Raw genomic sequence first — 19812 nt, 5'->3', positions numbered from 1 at the left:
TATGTTACGTATTTGGGCTTCATGTACGGGACGAAGGATGTGATATATAAGATTATTAAGATCTTATCGAAACGTATAAGATTATTAAGGGGTTGGACACGTTAGAGGCAGGAAACATGTTCCCAATGTTGGGGGAGTCCAGAACAAGGGGCCACAATTTAAGAATAAGGGGTAGGCCATTTAGAACGGAGATGAGGAAAAACTTTTTCAGTCAGAGAGTTGTGAATCTGTGGAATTCTCTGCCTCAGAAGGCAGTGGAGGCCAATTCTCTGAATGCATTCAAGAGAGAGCTAGATAGAGCTCTTAAGGATAGCGGAGTCAGGGGGTATGGGGAGAAGGCAGGAACGGGGTACTGAGTGAGAATGATCAGCCATGATCACATTGAATGGTGGTGCTGGCTCGAAGGGCCGAATGGCCTCCCCCTGCACCTATTGTCTATTGTCTATATCACAGGGCAGCGCCAGGTGACGTTTTGGGCCAGGCCCTTTCTTCGTACTGAGGCTATTCACCAAATATATGTGGGAGGTCCTGTGCCAGAAATATGATGAAGCATTTGAGGAGGTGCTGAAGGTGATTGATGAGGGTAGGGCAAGGGATGTTGTCCAGATGGACCTCACTAAGAAATTTTACAAGATCCCCCAGAAGATGAAGTCACATGGGATCTATGAACAAAAAATGGTGTTGAGGAGATCAGCAGGACAGGCGGCATCTGTGGTGGGAATGGAAAGACACTGCTTCAGGGCGGGACCCTTCAGACAGATTGGAGTAGAGGGAAGAAAGCTGGCAAAGAGAAGTTAAGGGAAAGGGTGGTGCAGAATGTTTTTGTGTGACCAGTGTTGTTCCACAGGGATCAGAGCTGGGATTTTGTTGGTGTGATTTATATTATTGATTTGGATAAAAATGCAGGTGGTCTGATCAGAAAGTTTGTAAACGACCCAAAAATGGTGAAGTTGTTGGTGATAAGGAGGGTTGATAAAGAACACCACAGGACTTAGATTAGTTAGAAATATAGGCTAAAAATGGCAAATGGGGATTGCTCTGGGCAAGTGTGAGGCGATGCACTTTGAGAGGTAAAATCTAAGAGGAAAGTGTACAGTAAATGACAGGACTCTGAGTACCACTGATATACAGATGGATTTTGGGGTCGAAGTCCATAGTTCCCTGAAAGTAGCAACACAAGTAGATAGAGCGGTAAAGAAGGCATACAGTATGGTATACTTGCCTTCATTGGTCAGGCATCAAGTATAAGAGTCAACAAGTCATGATGCAGCTTTATGGGACTTTAGTGCATTTGGAGTATTGCGTGCAGTTCTGGTCTCCCCATTGCAGGAAGGATGTGAAGGCTTTGGAAAAGGCACAGCGGAGGTTTACCAGAATGATGCTGGGATTGGACTATCGGGAGAAGTTCGACAGACTTGGATTGCTTTCTCTGGAACGCTGGAGGTTGCAAGGAGACTTAATAGAAGTATATAAAATTATGAGATAAGGTAGACAGTCAGAACCTTTTTCCTAGAATAGGAAAATAAAGGACTAGAGTGTATAGATTTAAGGTGAGATGGGCCAATGTGAAGGGGTTGTGCGGGGCAAAGCTTTTCACACAGGGTAGTAAGTGCCTAGAATGTGTTGCCAGGGGTGGTGGTGGAGGCATATACTATAGTGGCGTTTAACGGTCTTTTGGATAGGCATTTGCCTATTTGTTCTATGTCCTCACTAGCGTGTGGCACCTAAGTAACCAGGCTACAGCCTCAGAAGTGCTGTTCTTTAATCTGCAATCTAGCTCCATGAGCATAGTTGCAGGTCTCATGTTTTACTCAGGTTGCCGGGACCAGTGTCCATCTCTGACTCTTTACCCTCCCGTTTACAATACAATACAATACAATACAATATATCTTTATTGTCATTGTACAGGGGTACAACGAGATTGGGAATGCGCCTCCCATACGATGCAATAAATTAATTAGCTAGTCAGTATTAATTTAGACAACCCAATGAAACAAATTACAACAGTTTTAAAACAGAATAAAGTGCAAGTAGATCTGTGCCGGTTCACTGTGCGATGTGACCATCCGGCTCAGCAGGACCGGTTCACAGCAGCTATGGCCCTGGGGATGAAGCTGTTCCTGAGTCTGGAGGTGCGGGCGTAGAAGGCCTTGTATCATCTGCCCGATGGTAGAAGTTCGAACAGACTGTTGCAGGGGTGTGAAGAGTCTTTGTGGATGCTGTTGGCTTTTCTGAGGCATCGTGTGTTGTAGATGCCCTCCAAGGCTGGTAGCTGTGTTCCGATGGTCCTCTGAGCTCTATGGGCTACCCGCTGAAGAGCTTTCCTCTCTGCCTCCGTACAGCCGAGATACCACACAGGGATGCCATGTGTTAGGATGCTCTCTATGGTGCAGCGGTAGAATGTCGTCAGCAGCTGTTGGGGTAGACCAGACTTTTTCCATTAGGAATGAGTTCTTCTTCTTTTATTGACAGAATTGCTGTTTGCTTTTGCAGTGCCTGTGTGAATGGGACATTTGACTGCAGTGATTCACGCTGTGTAGAGCAGAACTCCTGGTCTGCATGGAGCCAATGTTCGCAGAGCTGTGGAGGAGGTGAGCGGATCCGCAGTCGAAGGTGTGGAGGGCCGGGCACTCCCTGCCAGGGAGGGAGTGTTCAGACGGGAGAGTGCAACCAGATGCCTTGCCAAGGTGAGTGGGTAAACCCTTGCACGTCCACACACACACAAGGAGTACTTGAGGTGGGAACCATAATGACAATTTAAAGACTTTTGGACAAGTATATGGACAAGAAACTTTAAAACTGAGGTGAGAAGGAACTTTTCACCCAGAGAGTTGTGAATTTGTGGATTTCTCCAGAGGGCAGTGGAGGCCAAATCACTGGATGGATTTAAGAGAGAGTTGGATAGAGCTCTAGGGGCTGGTGGAATCAAGGGATATAAGGCAGGCACGGGAATAAGCCTGCACGGGAATAAGGCAGGCACGGGTTATTGATTGTGAACGATCAGCCATGATCACATTGAATGGCGGTGCTGGCTCGAAGGTCCGAATGGCCTCCTCCTGTACCTATTTTCTATGTTTCTATGTTTAAGAAAGGCTGAGAGGGATATGGGCCAAAAGATCCATATCTTTCCTTTGTCCCGCCCCCCTGACATCAGTCTGAAGAAGGGTCTCGACCCGAAACATCACCCATTCCTTCTCTCCCGAGATGCTGCCCGACCTGCTGAGTTACTCCAGCATTTTGTGAATAAATACCTTCGATATGGGCCAAAAGATATGGTTGGCTAGGATGAGTTGGGCCAAAGAGACTATTTTCATGCTGTTTGACTCTTGGGCTCTGTAATGTAAAAAAATAGGTGATTAGCAAAAAAACGGCAATGAGAAAGATGAGGGAAGATTTGTTTAGCTGCTTTTGGGTGTAGATTGTAATGCCAGGGAATGTGTATTGGAGACAGCATGTGGACTGGGGCAGACCGTGGTGGGGTGACTGGATAAGTAATTAAAAGGCAGAATAAATTAGAGCTAAGTGAGAGAGTGGCTCAGCAGCAGTGTCTGGGTCAGCCCCACACAAAGCCGGCGCAGATTCAGTGGAAAAGTCTCTTTGCTTGCATGACGTGAATCTCAGCTGGGATCTGGAATATAAACCACAGGACATGGAACAGGACAGCACAGGAATAAGCCCTTGGGCCCACAATGTTTGTGCCGAACATGATCTCAAGTTAAACTATTCTGACGGTCTACCCTATCTACGCCTCTCATAATTTTGAATACTTCTATCAGGTCTCTGAGGGTCTCCCCTCAGCCTCCAGTGCTCCAGAGAAAACAATCCATGTCTCCAACCTCTCTTTGTAGCTAATGCCCTCTAATCCAACCAGCATTCTGGTAAACCTCCTCTGCACCCTCTCCAAAGCCTCCACATCCTTCCTGTAATGGGGCGACCAGAAATGCATGCAATACTCCAAATGCGGCCTCACCGAAATCCTATAAAGCTGCACCATGACTTCCTAACTCTAATACTCTGTGCCGTAAGGTGCTGCCTGAAAGGGCAGGAGAAACAGATTCAAATCAACTTTCAAAATGGGATTGGATGTTCACCTGTAGGTGATTGGTTCAGTTTACTCGCACTTCAGAATGGGCAAATGAACTTCACATCATCACCTCAGTGAAGAGCAGACTGCCTCCTGAATTAAATGGCCGGCTGCTGTTTCTATTCCCTATGTCCACCCTATCTATGCCTCTCATAATTTTTATGAGGTCATTTTACAGCTAATCGGAGAGCTCTTTTGAAGAGCTTACTCTGGCACAGAGCTTTTTAGTTTAATTTAGTTTATTGTAGAGATACAGCGTGGAAACAGGCCCTTCGGCCCAATGGGTCATCACCGACCCTGCACATTAACACTACACACACTGGGGACAATTTTTACATTTACCAAGCCAATTCATCTACAAACCTGTACGTCTTTGGAGTGTAGGAAGAAACCGAAGATCTCAGAGAAAACCGACGCAGGTCACGGGGAGAACGTTCAAACTCCGTACAGACAACACCCGTAGTCGGGATCAAATCTGGGTCTCTGGCGCTGTAAGGCAGCAACTCTATCGCTGCGCCACCATGCCCACATGGCCTCCTTCGATGGTGTATCAATCTTGTCCTGCAGTAAATTATGATCATTTTGTTGCACTAGCGTTTTATTTTATGGTGATGGTTTTGCTTTTGTGTGTGGTTTCCCAGGCTGTCCAGAGAACCAGGTCTTCAGCAGCTGTGCTAACATCTGTCCACGCACCTGCTCTGATCTCCAAGCTGAAGTGGAATGCCAGCAAGAACCCTGCAAGCCTGGGTGCCTGTGTCCACAAGGACAGGTGAGTTTATTATGTTCTATTACCTCCTGGACACACAAAGTTGTGTCCATCCAGCACTGCTGAGAATGGATTGATTCCCTGTCCCAAATGGAGAAGAGAAACAAAAGGTCTTGGCCAGTCCATACCTGTGCAGGTAAACCTAAACATCGTGGCTTGCAGATCCTCAAGGCCAATCTTGTCATTCCTGCAGTAGGAAAGATGTAGATGTATCGGTGTAGATGCAGGAACCATTCCTGCCCCAATATTTAATAACAATATTAGGCTCTCTTCTGATCGGATCACCAACATGGCCGCCGCCCAGTAGGGAGAGGTGCCGGAGCCGCTGCTGCTCGCTGCCCCGCTGCTCCTTCGCCCTGCTCTCCGAAGACCACCGCTGCCTCCTCGTTGACTGCCAGCTCGGAAAGACCCCCTGCATTCTCCACCTGCGGCCGGGCTTCGAGGCCAACTTCAAATTGGGCTCCGTGCAGCACAACGACACGCCGACAGGACAGGGATGGCGGCGCGGAGAGCATAGGGGTGAATGCCTTCGCCAACGATGGCAGCTCCATGGCGCTCTTCAAGAAGATGGAGGAGGAGAAGGCAGCATAGTGGGAGGCGGGCGGCGGTGGCGGAGGAGGAGGCGAGGACGTGGACACGGAAGGCGGCCGAGCCCGGCGGCAGCAGCAGCAGCGGGCCCCGGGGCGGAGGCCGAGGCCGGCAGGAGTCCCGCGCCGTACACTGATGCCTGACGTGGGTGGGCGGCACAGTGGCGCAGCGGTAGAGTTGTTGCCTTACAGCGAATGCAGCACCAGAGACTCAGGTTCGATCCTGACTACAAGCCCCGTGTGTACGGAGTTTGTACGTTCTCCCCGTGGGTTTTCTCCGAGATCTTCGGTTTCCTCCCACACTCCAAAGACGTACAGGTTTGTAGGTTAAATGGCTGGGCAAATGTAAAAAAGAAATTGTCCCCAGTGGGTGTAGGGTAGTGTTAATGTGCGGGGATCGCTGGGCGGCACGGACCCGGTGGGCCGAAGAGCCTGTTTCTACGCTGCATCTCTAAAATCTAAAATCTAAAAATCTATAAAAAAATCTAACAACATCAGGCAAAGGGACTATCGATGAAAACTAGTCTCTCGGCTAATTCGAGTACATTTACATTTGTTTGAATGTTAATTAATGTACATTGTCCCTTTTCAAAAAATAAATTATTATTACGTAAATTATTATTCTACATCACCCCATTATATCTAAAACAAAATTAATGGTCTGCCTTGAGTGTACCATTGATCCTCCTGCTGTTATGGGGTGTCAGAGGCTGAGGGACTCAAAGGTTTATAAAATTATGAGGCATAGATAGGGTAGACAATCAAAACCTTTTTCCCAGGATTGTGAAATGTCAAAGAATAGAGGGCACAGCTTTAAGATCAGAGTGGGGAAGTTTAAAGGAGTTGTTTGGAGCAAGGGTTTTAACACAGAGAGTGGCAGATGCCTGGAACATGATACTGGGGGTGGGGGTGGTGACAGATACGATAGTGGTGTTTAATAGACTTTTAAATAGGCACATGGATATGCAGGGATGGTGAGGATATAGATCACATGCAGTCAGCGGAGATTAGTTTAACATGCCATCATGTTTGGCACGGACATTGTGGGCTGAAGAGCCTGTTCCTGTGCTGTTTTATGTTCTATGATGATGAATCATGCCACTGGAATGCGAGACTTTGCTGACCCATTCACAGAGAGAATTGTTCCCTCACTGTCTTGAAAATCTCCATCAGGTCAGGTCATACCCTCACAACTGAAGTCCCTCAAATCTTATAACAACCAGTCAAACCCCCTCGACATCCTTTCAAAGGCTGTCAGTGTGGACTTCCTTGTGGCAGAGAGTTGCGGACATCATTACAAGTAGAGGAAGATAAATGTTTGGAATTCTGGGGAATTTGGGCTCTCGGGATCTGTACGATGACTGGGTTGGTCAGCCACCATCATATTGATCGATGGGCAGAGTGGCCTTCATCCTGCTCCTGTTTCCCTGTGTGCCCAGAATTACCCACAGTGCTCCTGCTGAGGCCTAATCCTAGATTTGAGCATAATTTCTTTACTTTTGTATTCTTTATTATTCCAAGACATGTATTTCACTCTGTAACCAAACTTTATGGATGGTCTGAACTTGGTCATATGTGTGGTGAAATGTTTTCAGCCGGAAAGTTGTGAATACTCTGCCACAGAAGGCAGTAGAGGCCAATTCACTGGATGCATTCAAGAGAGAGTTAGATTTAGTTCTGAGGGCTAACGGAATCAAGGGATATGGGGAGAAAGCAGGAACGGTGTACTGATTTGAGATGATCAGCTATGATCATATTGAATGGCCCTGCTGGCTTGAAGGGCCGAATGCCCTACTCCCGCACCTATTTTCTATGTTTATCCAAATGCTCCACTTAATCTGATCAACTTCCTTTAAATATTTTTACCAGTCACTTTGCCATAGACAATAGACAATAGGTGTAGGAGTAGGCCATTCGGCCCTTCGAGCCAGCACCGCCATTCAATGTGATCATGGCTGATCATTCTCAATCAGTACCCCGTTCCTGCCTTCTCCCCATACCCCCTGACTCCGCTATCCTTAAGAGCTCTATCTAGCTCTCTCTTGAATGTATTCAGAGAATTGGCCTCCACTGCCCTCTGAGGCAGAGAATTCCACAGATTCACAACTCTCTGACTAAAAAGGTTTTTCCTCATCTCTGTTCTAAATGGCCTACCCCTTATTCTCAATGTGGCCCCTGGTTCTGGACTCCCCCAACATTGGGAACATGTTTCCTGCCTCTAACATGTCCAACCCTTTAATAATCCTATACGTTTTGATAAGATCTCCTCTCATCCTTCTAAATTCCAGTGTATACAAACCTAATCGCTCGAGTCTTTCAACATATGACAGTCCCGCCATTCCGGGAATTAACCTAGTGAACCTACGCTGCACGCCCTCAATAGCAACAATATCCTTCCTCAAATTTGGAGACCAAAACTGCACACAGTACTCCAGGTGCGGTTTCACTAGGGCCCTGTACAACTGCAGAAGGACCTCTTTGCTCCTATACTCAACTCCTCTTGTTATGAAGGCCAACATTCCATTGGCTTTCTTCACTGCCTGCTGTACCTGCATGCTTCCTTTCAGTGACTGATGCACTAAGACTCCCAGATCACGTTGTACGTCCCCTTTTCCTAACTTGACACCATTCAAATAATAATCTGCCTTCCTATTCTTACCACCAAAGTGGATAACCTCACACTTATCCACATTAAACTGCAACTGCCGTGCATCCGCCCACTCACACAACCTGTCCAAGTCACCCTGCAACCTCATAGCATCTTCCTCACAGTTCACACTGCCACCTAGCTTTGTATCATCGGCAAATTTGCTAATGGTACTTTTAATCCCTTCATCCAAGTCATTGAGGTATATTGTAAATAGCTGCGGTCCCAGCACCGAGCCTTGCGGTACCCCACTAATCACTGCCTGCCATTCTGAAAGGGACCCATTTATCCCCACTCTTTGCTTTCTGTCTGTCAACCAACTTTCTATCCATGTCAGTACCCTACCTCCAATACCATGTGCTCTAATTTTGCCCACCAATCTCCTATGTGGGACCTTGTCGAAGGCTTTCTGAAAGTCGAGGTACACCACATCCACCGGCTCTCCCCTATCAATTTTCCTAGTTACATCCTCAAAAAATTCCAGTAGGTTAGTCAAGCACGATTTCCCCTTCGTAAATCAATGCTGACTCGGAACGATCCTGTTACTGCGATCCAAATGCTCCGCAATTTCGTCTTTTATAATTGACTCCAGCATCTTGCCCACGGATGTTTTCCAGAATTGAGGAACTCTTTGTCTACATTCCCAGATAAACCTGGTACCAAGGGTGTTCGATGACTTGGTTCAGCCATGATTGTATTGATTGAGGGGTAGGGTGGCCTTCTCTTGATAAACCTTGCCCAATGTACCTCTAACATCCCTTGTTGTTGTTGTCCAGTTTCTGCAGGGCGAGGTCTGTGTGTCTCCTGAAGATTGTCATTGTTCCTTACTGAGCTCGCAAACACCACGTCTTGGTAACATTTCACACCACGATTACCCACCGGGAGCAGTGATCCACGATCGGTGCAGTGTGTGGTGAGTAGAGAGACACTCATGGGTTTCGGTAAAATGGCCTGTGCCGTTGAGAGAAGGTGTTCCTCCCCACACCCATTGCAGTCACTGACACCGTGTCCAGCTGAACTCTGAACCCTAGTGATAAAGCAATGACACAGATCACCGCATGATGGCAGCTGTCTCCCAGTTATGTTAACTGAAGAAGGGTCTCGACCTGAAACGTCACGCATTCCTTCTATCCAGAGATGCTGCCTGTCCCGCTGCGTTACTCCAGCATTTTGTGTCTATCTTCCACAGTATGTTAACTTTCTGCTGGTGGCTGGGGGAACCTTTGTGGATCAGCAGAGTTACCTGAAGTTCCATGCCCTTACCATTCGGTTGTTGATAGTCGGGAGGAATAGGAACTGTTGTATCTATTTTACAATTTGAGAATTCTTTCTTGCAGCGTATGCCAGAAAGGAGTTTTCCATTGTTCCAAATCAGACTGTGAAGGTAAGGCACATATCTATGATTAAAATGTGACTCAACTTCTCCTGTTGGCCATCCCCTATACTTGCCCACTGTAGCTGAACACTCTACTGTTAAATAACTCTTCCAGTGGGGGGCCTCGGCCTCCCCTACTCCCACCAAGGCATCCTGACCCTGTGCACTCTCCCCCCCCCCCTCCCCAACCCGTGCACTCTACCCCCTCCCCACCCTGTGTATTCTCTCCCCCCCACCCCATGTATTCTCTTCCCCTCCCACCCTGTGTACTCTCCCCCTTCCCCACCCTGTGTACTCTCCACTCTCCCCATCCTGTGTACTCTCTCCCTCCCCACCCTGTGTACTCTCCCCACCCTGTATACTCCTCCACCTCCCCACCCTGTATACTTCAACTCCTCACCCTGTATACTCCTCCACCTCCCCACCCTGTATACTCCCCCACCCCACAACCCTTTATACTCTCCCAACTCCTCATCTTGTGGGTCCATCCTCAGAAACTCTGCCTGAAGAATTTTCATTCCTGGTTTTATTTTTGATTTTCTGAAGCCGAGTGGATTAGTTTTGGGCTTTGATGCTGATTTTGGAACAAGTTAATTTATTCTAAAGTAACTCACTTAGTTTGCTGGGCTTGGTGGCTGACATTTGACACAGTTGTGAAATGTGTCTTCCGCAGAGTGCCCCGAGGGTGAGGTTTGGAATGGAGGGCCGATGGATTCTCATTCCTGTGAGCGTTCGTGCCGTGATGTTCACGACGTGGCCGTGGCAAGTTGTGGTTCAGCTGGCAAAGACTGCGTGTGTGAAGCCGGGCGATACAGAAACATGTCTGGCTTCTGTGTGACTGCAGCTTACTGCGAGTGTATCATTGGTGACACCATCTACCCGGTGAGTCCCAGACTCCAGGAGATCCAGGCTACAACCACGCCCACCAAATAATGCTCTTGGAGCTGCACGGATGAAATATTTTGTAACAAAACTGAAAACAAATTGAAGATAATAGAGTTTGATTGGATAGACACATGGGGAAACATGGTTGCAAGGCATCTAAGAATGGAATTTAAATACTTCAGGCTCACACAAGCAGCAATAGACAATAGACAATAGATGCAGGGGGAGGCCATTCGGCCCTTCGAGCCAGCATCGCCATTCAATGTGATCATGGCTGATCATTCTCAATCAGTACCCCGTTCCTGCCTTCTCCCCATACACCCTGACTCCGCTATCCTTAAGAGCTCTATCTAGCTCTCTCTTGAATGCATTCAGAGAATTGGCCTCCACTGCCTTCTGAGGCAGAGAATTCCACAGATTCACAACTCTCTGACTGAAAAAGTTCTTCCTCATTTCAGTTCTGAATGGCCTACCCCTTATTCTTAAACTGTGGCCCCTTGTTCTGGACTTCCCCCAACATTGCGAACATGTTTCCTGCCTCTAACGTGTTCAACCCCTTAATAATCTTATACGTTTCGATAAGATCTCCTCTCATCCTTCTAACCTGAAGCACCTGAAACCGGAAGAACAAATGTCTTGTGAAAAGCGTCTGTCCCATCACTACTGTACAGTTGCAGTAAAACTTCCTTACTGTTATGTTCCATCCTGCTTTCAATATCAGGCAACATTCCATTTTCTGTACCTGTGTTCCGTGTTTCCACGTTCCATGAATGCGGATACACAGATCTGTGCGCACAACAACATTTAAAAAAGAAATATTCCTCCTTCCATACTGGCAGGTTTACATAAAGAATGGAGCTTCTTTAATATCTGCAATTGAGGGAATTGAGTATAAGCGTGGGACGTCATGTCACAGTTGTACATAATGTTGCTGAGGCACGTGTCCAGTTTTCGTCATCCTGCTATATATAGGAAGGATGTCATTAAGCTGGAAAGAGCGAAGAGACGATTCACAAGAGATTTGCCAGGACTCCGAGGCACGACCTATGGGAAGAAGATGAACAGTCTGGGGCTTTATTCCTTGGAGTGCAAGAGGCTGAGACGAGATCTTATAGAGGTGTATAAAATCATGAGGGGGAAAGAGTGAAAGCTCAAAGTCTTTTTCCCATGATAGGAGAATCAAGTGCTAGTGCACAGGTTAAATTCACCTGTGATCACACCATTGTTGGGTAATGATGAGTCTGTGTCGAGGAGGGAGATTGAAAATCTGATTGAATGGTGCCAGAATCTTGCTCTCAACATCAGCAAAACCACACAGCTGATTATTGACTTCAGGAAGGAAAAGCCCCATTTAAAAGATTTTTGGACAGGGATTATGATAGAAAAGGTTTAACAGGATATGGGAGAGGTGCGGACAAATGGGACTAGTTTGCATGGTACATCTTGGTCAGAATGGACAAGTTGAGCTGATGGGCCTGTTTCTGTGCTGTGTGATTCTATGACTTATTTTTAAAAGGAAATGAGCAACTTGAGAGACAGACCATAGAAACTGTCTAAAAATCAGTCTCTCATTTGGTACCTTGTCGAAGACCTTACCGAAGACCTTTGAAGATACAGTTATGAGTTTTAAATTTTGGACAGATATATGGATAGGTAGGGTTTACATAGAACACCACAGCACAGGAACAGGCTTTTCAGTCCACAATGTCTGTGCTGAACATAATGTTTCGTTGAACACCTTCGCTCAGTCCTCCTGGGCCTATGTGATCTCCCAGTTGCCAAACATTTTAACTCCCATTCCCATTCCCACACTGACCTTACTGTCCTGTGTCTCCTCCATTGTCAGAGTGAGGCCAAAGACGTACAGGTATGTAGGTTAATTGGCTGGGTAAATGTAAAAATTGTCCCTAGTGGGTGTAGGATAGTGTTAATGTATGGGGATTGCTGGGCGGCACGGACTTGGAGGGCCGAAAAGGCCTGTTTCCGGCTGTATATATATGATATGATATGATATGATAACACAAATTGGAGGAGCACCACCTCATATTTCGCTTGGGCAGCTTGCAACCCAAGAATAAACCTTGCATTCCCTCTCTCTCTGTCCCTTCTCCACCGTAGTCATTGTACCACTGGCATCCTGGTGAGTTGTCTGGACAACTCGTTTTCACCTAGCCCACAGCTGACAATGGACTGCTTCCTTATTCATTGTTACTTTTTTTCATATCTTTCATTTCTTTGTTCTATATCTCTCTATATCACCGTCTATATCTCTTGTTCCCCTTTCCCCGACTCATTTCATTTTTGTATACAGTTCAGTACAAGTACATATCACATCAGTCTGAAGAAGGTTCTCGACCCGCAACGTCACCCACTCCAGAGATGCTGCCTGTCCCATTGAGTCACTCCAGCATTTTGTGTCTATCTTCCCCTAACTCTCTCTGCTTTGCAAGCAGTCTGTCTCCACCCGTTATTCTCTGACACAATGCCATGTTTCATTGCTGATGGGGAGTAACATAGTCTTGGTTCTCTTGCAGCCAGGGTACGAATGGGCAGATGGTTGCGAACAGTGTCGATGTCTCAATGGAAGAAAGGTTTGTTCTGCTGGGTGTCCACCACTATACTGCCTTGAGGTAAGAAAATATCCCCTTCTCATTCTGTTAATTTATTCAATTGTTTGTTTATCATGTTATCTATGATGACTGTGTTTACAGGCCTGTTATGCTGCTGCAAGTAAAATTGTCATTGTTCCATTTTTGGTACACATGACCATTAAACAAACCCCCTTGATGCTTAACCCTTCCTCTGGCTTCACATTTCACTCCTCTTTTGTCCTTATGGAGTCATTGATATATTCAAAGTAAAAGGGTGGCTAGGGAGAGAAAACAGGTCCCATCTTCACGCAGAGCCGCAAGAGATGAAGATAGATTAAACAAAAACTGCTCATCGTATTTTACTGAGGGGAATTTTACTGAGGGGAAGATCATAGAAGGAACTGAGGCAAAGGAGATGTGATGTTTTAGACCAAATATGAATTAACGAAGAAGTAGAATGTGTGGTTTTAAAGCACATTAAGGTGGATAAAACACTATGGAGCACTCTTGACTGGAAAAGTTAAGGAAGAAATTGCAGTGGCCCTTGCAAAGATTTTTGCATTATCTTTAGTCACAGGTGAAATTCCAGAAGACTCGGGGGTGGCTAATTGTTTACCGTTAGCTGAGAGGGCAGCAAGGATGGGCCAGGAGCTACCAGCTGGTGGGAGTGGATTTTGAGAGGCAGAATATACGAGCATTTGAACAGGCAGGATAGATACAAAATGCCGGAGTAACTCGGCGGGACAGCCAGCATCTCTGAAGAGAAGGAATGGGTGACGTTTCGAGTGGAGACCCTTCTTCAGACTCAGAGTCAGGCAGCATCCCTGGAGAACATGGATAGGTGACGTTTTGAGTTGCGGCTCTTCTTCATACTGAATAGGCAAGGGACTGATGGGCAGGGACTGATTAGAGATGGTCAGCACAGCTTTGTGTGTGGGAAATCATGTCCAAAAAATGATGTAGGAAAATAACTGCAGATGCTGGTACAAATCCTGATATCAGTCTGAATTGTCCCGCCCCCCCTGACATCAGTCTGAAGAAGGGTCTCAACCCAAAACGTCACCCATTCCTTTTCTCCAGAGATGCTGCCTGACCGGCTGAGTCACTCCAGCATTTTGTGTATACTTCCAAAAAGTGATAGTTTTTTGAAGAGGTCACCAAGAAGGCAGGGCAGTGGATGTTGTCCGTCTGAACTTTAACAAAGTCCCACCTGGTAGGCGTGGATAGAACGTTACATCACATCGAACCAAGGTGAGCTAGCTATTTGGATTCAAAATTGGTTTGAAGGCCGGAATCAAAGGGTAGTTAGAACATAGAAACATAGAAACATAGAAAATAGGTGCAGGAATAGGCCATTCGGCCCTTCGAGCCTGCACCGCCATTCAATATGATCATGGCTGATCATCCAAGAGTACAGCACAGGAACAGGCCCACAATGTCTGTGCCAAACATGATGCCAAGACCAACCCATATCTGCCTGTACATAATCCATATCCCTCCATTCTGTGCATATCCATATGCTTATCCAAAAAGCCACTATTGTATCTACATCCACCACCACCCCCAGCAGTACATTCTAGACAGTCACCATCCTCTGTGTAAAGAACACTTACCCCACACATCACCTTTAAACTCTGCCCTTGGACTATCTTTAATTGGATGACAAGACTTTATCTTGCACTAGACATTATTCCCTTTATCCTGTATCTGCACACTGCGATCAATCGGAATCATGCACAGTCTTTCCAAGGACTGGATAGCACGCCCCAAAAAAAGCTGTTCACTCTACTTCTGTACACGTGACAATAAACTATTAAACACCTAAACATCTCTTACCTTAAGGCTATGCCCTCTGGTATTTGATATTTTCATCCTGTGAAATAGGTTCTGACTGTCTATGTCTCTTATGATTTTATATACTTCCATCAGGTCTCTCTACAGCCTCTGGCATTCCAGAGAAAACAATCTAAATCTGTCCAACCTCTCTCTCCCTGTAGCTCATACTCTCTAATCCAGCCATCATTCTGATAAACCTCCTCTGCACCCTCTCCAAAGCCTCCACGTTCTTCCTGTAATGGGGCGACCAGAACTGCACGCAATACTCTAAATGCAGCCTAACCAAAGTCCTATAAAGATGCATCAAGACTTCCTTATTCTTATACTGAATGCCCCGGCCAATGAAGGCAGGCATATCACATGGGTTCTTCACCATTCTATCTTCTTGTGTTGCCACTTTCAGGGAGCTGTGGATATATCTACGTTAATGCTCTTCAAGAGCCCCAACTCTACGTCCTCCTTAGTCTCAAGCTGCCTTTGCATATTGGTATGCTCCACCCTGATCTCACAGTTCACACTACCACCCAGCTTTCTATCATCTGCAAATTTGCTAATGGTACTTTTAATCCCTCCATCCAATTTATTAATGTAGGATTAGTGTTAGATGGAAACACGTGGGGGATGGGGGAGGGAGTTAGGAGTCATAGAACAGAAAGAGTACTACCGGACACATTGGGCGAATGGTTTCCGCTGTGAATCTCTGGTTCTACTTACTATCTGTACTAAACACCGTTAAAAGCATTGAGTAAAATACCGTTAAAAGCATTGAGTAAAATACTGTACATTGTTTTGATGATTTCAGGGCCATGTGAAAGTAGTGGATCCTGGGGAATGTTGTCCTGTCTGCAGAAAAGAAGTGCCTGGTAAGTTAAACCAACAAACAAAAGTATATTTAACAGACTGATACAGCAAAACACTGGCCATCAACCCACTGAGCCCATGGCCATCATCAAAAACCCATTCACACTAATCCCACATTAATATTCTCTTCACATTCCCATCCCCAATTCTACCACTCACTCACAAACTTGGGCCAATTACATGGGAGTAAATTGGAGCTTGCAGCGAAAAGCCCAAAGACTCACAAGGAGAACGTGCAAACTCCATATAGTCAGCACCTGGGTCACTGGAGCAGCAAGAAAGGCAGCTCTACTGCCTATTGTCTATTGCAGGAACAGGGTACTGATTGTGAATGATCAGCCATGATCACATTGAATGGCAGTGCTGGCTCAAAGGGCTGAATGGCCTCCTCCTGCACCTATTGTCTATTGTCTTTTGTTGCATTCACTCGGTTTCTTTCTCTCTACTTCTCTCTGTATCCTTACATAAAACATAGAACAGTGCAGTATAGGACCGCCCACCACGTTCATGTCGAGTACGATGCCTGCACATGATCTTTCTCTCTCCATTCCCTATATATCCATATATCTATCTAAAAGCCTCTTCTACCCTGGTGGAAAGACTGTTCACCCTATCTATACCTCTCATAACTTTATACACTGCCATTGGGTCTCTCCTTCAGCACCAATGTTCCATAGAAAACAATCCAAGTTTGTCTAACCTCTCTCTATAGATAATAGATCTCTAACCCAGGCAGCATTCTGGCAAAACTCTTATGCACCCTCTCTAAAGCCTCCATTCCTTCCTGTAATGAGCGACCAGAACTGCCACAGTGCGGCCTAACCAAAGTCCTGTAGAGTTGCAACATGACTTCCTGACTCTTGTACTCAATGCCCCGACCGATGAAGGCAAGCATACCCAAATGCCTTCTTTACCACTCTATCTATTGGTGTTGCGACTTTCAGGTGTGATGGACATGAACCAAAAGATTCCTGTGTATATCAATGCTGTTAAGGCCCTTGCCATTAACTGCATACTTTCCCCTTACATTTCTGTCATTCTCACACTCGTTCTCTACATCTCTTTCTCTCTGCCTCACCTTGGCTTTACTCTCAGATCTTAGTCCTGACATGTTTTGTAACTATATACTCTCCATTGCCAGATGATTCCTCCACAATGTGTCAACGTTACACTGAAATGCGGAACATATCCAAGGGCCAGTGCTGGCTGGAGAATGTGCTGGTCAACTCCTGCAGCGGAAGCTGCCTGTCCCAAGTTCAAGTCATCCCAGAGGTAAGGACTCTCGGTAAAGTTTGGGTTGGAGGGGACTGTAGTAATGATAGAAGGAACACGAGAATATTGGATCTATAGCAATAAAAGGAACTCGATGGTTCTGGCAGCATCTGAGGAGGGATTGGACATCAACATTTCAGATCAAGAAGCTTCATCTAGCCTGGAGAAGTGGACGTGAAGTAGCAGGTATAAAGAGGTGGGAGAGGGGTGGGCAAGAGTTCGCAAGCAATGCAGGTGGATGCAGATGAGGAGGTAAGGGTTCTAGTGAGAGAGGGAAAGGTGGAGATAGTGACCGAGGCGGGGAGGTAATGAGTGGAGAACATAAGGCTGCAGGTTCTGGAAACTGATGGGAAAGGAAGGTGAAGAGTGGAACCAAATAATGGTGGGAGTGGGAAGACCAACGGGAGGGGAGGGGAGGGGTAAGGTGTAGAGAGGTATGTGGATCCTGTGGAAGCAGGTCGTGGGTGACGAGCATGTTCATTAGTGATCGGAGCAGAATTAGGCCACTCGGCCCATCAAGTCTACTCCGCCATTCAATCATGGCTGATCTATTCCTCTCAACCCTATTCTCCTGCCTTCTCCCCATAACCCCAGATAGAGCAGGTGGGGGGAGAGGAAAGGAACAAGGTAAAAGGGGGCTGCACGTACAATGGGAAGAAGAATTGTGTGGGAGGACCAGGGTAGATAGGGTGAGGGGGCAAGGTGACTGGAAATTGGAAGATTCACATGTTCATGTAGTTGGTTTGTAGACCCCTTCTTCTTAGGCCTCCTCAGTCATGGCTGACCATGGGTGATGCATCCTAGTTGGATGTGTGGTCAGATGCAAGCCTGGGCGATGTCATATGCAGGGCAGGCTGTTGCCCGTGCAGCACGTCCCCCCTCTCCACGTCGCTGATTGATCCAAAGGAACAGCAGAGCCGTTACAGTTTGGCACCAGCGCCGTCGTAGGAGCTGCCAGAACGAGGTTGTAGACAACGACGAACTGCCTTAGGGACTCTGACTCCGGATTTTCTTGATGTTTACTCCTGGAGTCTTTTCCATGACTGGATTTGGCCACAAGTCAGTGGAGGTTTTAGTTCAGAGTTTTCCCTCTCCTAGATGGACTGCCTTCCCAGGCTGACGAGCCTCATCTGCCTGAGACTCGTGGGGGTGGGAGCGTCTATCTTCCCGTGCAGGTCTATGAAACCTGCCCACTGATGTGTTGTTCCTCTAACTTGGGGACAGACAGGTCAGTGTAGGAATGCAAAGGGAATTTAAAATAGGTAGCAATTGGGAGATTCAGGTGGACATTGTGAACAGAGGTGGTGAAGAAGGCATTTGGCAAGCTTGCCCTCATGTGTTAGGGGATTGAGTACATGAGTTGCAGTTGTTGGTGAGGCCACACTCGGAGTACCGTGAGCTGCTATAGGAAGGATGACATTAAACTGGAAAGATTGACGATGAAAGGAATGGTGGCGGAGAGAGGCTTTACTTTGCAGACTACATCTATTCAAGTACAGTAAGCTGGAGCTGGCAGCCATGAGCATCAGAGAAACATTTAAATGCACAAACAAATTTACGATCGTCCACCGAACCCGATGGATTTGGCAGGCCCGACCCCCAGCACCTGGAAGTGTCAGGGAGGCCTCCATTGTGCCAAGCGTGGTTTCTGGGGAGACTGAAGCCTTGGGGCATGCGACCCCCACCTTCCCCAGCATCCTTCGGGTTCACTGACTGGAGAACAAGATACAACCACGAGAGAGGCCACTGTGTCAGAGGCACACGAGGAACTGCTGTGCACCGTTTCACAGAGACCTGCTCACACCAAGCTCTCCGGCACCCATGTTTCTCCATCCACTGCACGGTGACATCAGGGACCTGCCTTATGTCCCATTCCTGCTCCTCCCGACAGGGAACATCTTGCGGTCAAGTGCCAGCTGCTCTACCGACTGACAGAGTTCTCCACCGTCATCCTGACTTCTATCTACAACCCTCCTCAGGCAGATGTCAGGCTAACACTTGAGGAATTGGGAGCCATGATCCACAGGCACAATATGTGAATCCCAACGCCTTCAACGTCAGTGTGGAGACTTCAACCAAGCCAGTTTGTGGCATTATCTGCCAAACTACCATCATCACCTGAGGACCCAAAACACTTGACCACTGCTACACCATCAGGAACACCTACCACTCCATTCCTCACACACACCGGAAAGTCCGACCACCAGGCAGTGTTTCAGGTGTAAAGATGACAGGGACTGAAGAGCACAGAACCAACACGGGCCTGCGGCCTGCCACTCAAGAAAAGACCCTTGTATCATTATTCTTTACTTCCCGTCAGCCAACTACATCTATGTCAGTATCTTAGTCACCAATCTCCTGTTGTAATTTTGGAAGCTAATAACAGGTATAACAGGTATAACAGAGCTTTATTTGTCGTTCGGTACCGAAGTACCGAACGAAACTACATAGCAGTCATAGAAAAAAAAAGAACACAAGACACATAACCCCAACACAAACGTCCATCACAGTGACTCCAAACACCCCCTCACTGTGATGGAGGCAACAAAACTTCCACTCTCTTCCCCACGCCCACGGACAGACAGCTCGTCCCCGACCGACCCGCACAGTCCCCGCACCGGGCGCTGAAACGTCCCGCGGCCGAACCGGGCGATGAAAGGCCCGCGGCCAAGCCTTGCGCAGCTAAGTCCCGTGGTCGAGCCGCACCGGGCGATGTCAAGTCCGCAGCCGAGCCGCACCAGCGGTGAAAAGTCCCGCAGCCGAGCTGCACCGGGCGATGTTAAGCCCCGCAGCCGAGCTGCACCGGGCGATGTTAAGCCCCGCAGCCGAGCTGCACCGGGCACTGTTAAGCCCCGCAGCCGAGCTGCACCGGGCGATGTTAAGCCCCGCAGCCGAGCTGCACCGGGCA

The 19812-nt window shown here is 47.2% G+C and overlaps 1 protein-coding gene across 1 annotated transcript in view; it reads left to right on the top strand.

Annotated features, from left to right (window-relative positions):
- Nucleotides 1–19812, top strand: part of sspo (SCO-spondin) — a 107706-nt gene that overhangs the window by 85173 nt on the left and 2721 nt on the right. Inside the window, 8 exon segments of the mRNA XM_078398442.1 lie at nt 2494–2687; nt 4726–4853; nt 8861–8997; nt 9422–9468; nt 10133–10341; nt 12879–12974; nt 15574–15634; nt 16774–16904. Coding sequence (XP_078254568.1) covers nt 2494–2687; nt 4726–4853; nt 8861–8997; nt 9422–9468; nt 10133–10341; nt 12879–12974; nt 15574–15634; nt 16774–16904 — 1003 coding nt within the window.

This window comes from Rhinoraja longicauda, chromosome 4 (assembly GCF_053455715.1).
Source record: "Rhinoraja longicauda isolate Sanriku21f chromosome 4, sRhiLon1.1, whole genome shotgun sequence".
Classification (NCBI taxonomy): Eukaryota; Metazoa; Chordata; class Chondrichthyes; order Rajiformes; family Arhynchobatidae; genus Rhinoraja; species Rhinoraja longicauda.
The sequence above is the reverse complement of the archived record's forward strand: the minus strand, read 5'-3'. Positions and strand labels throughout refer to the sequence as shown.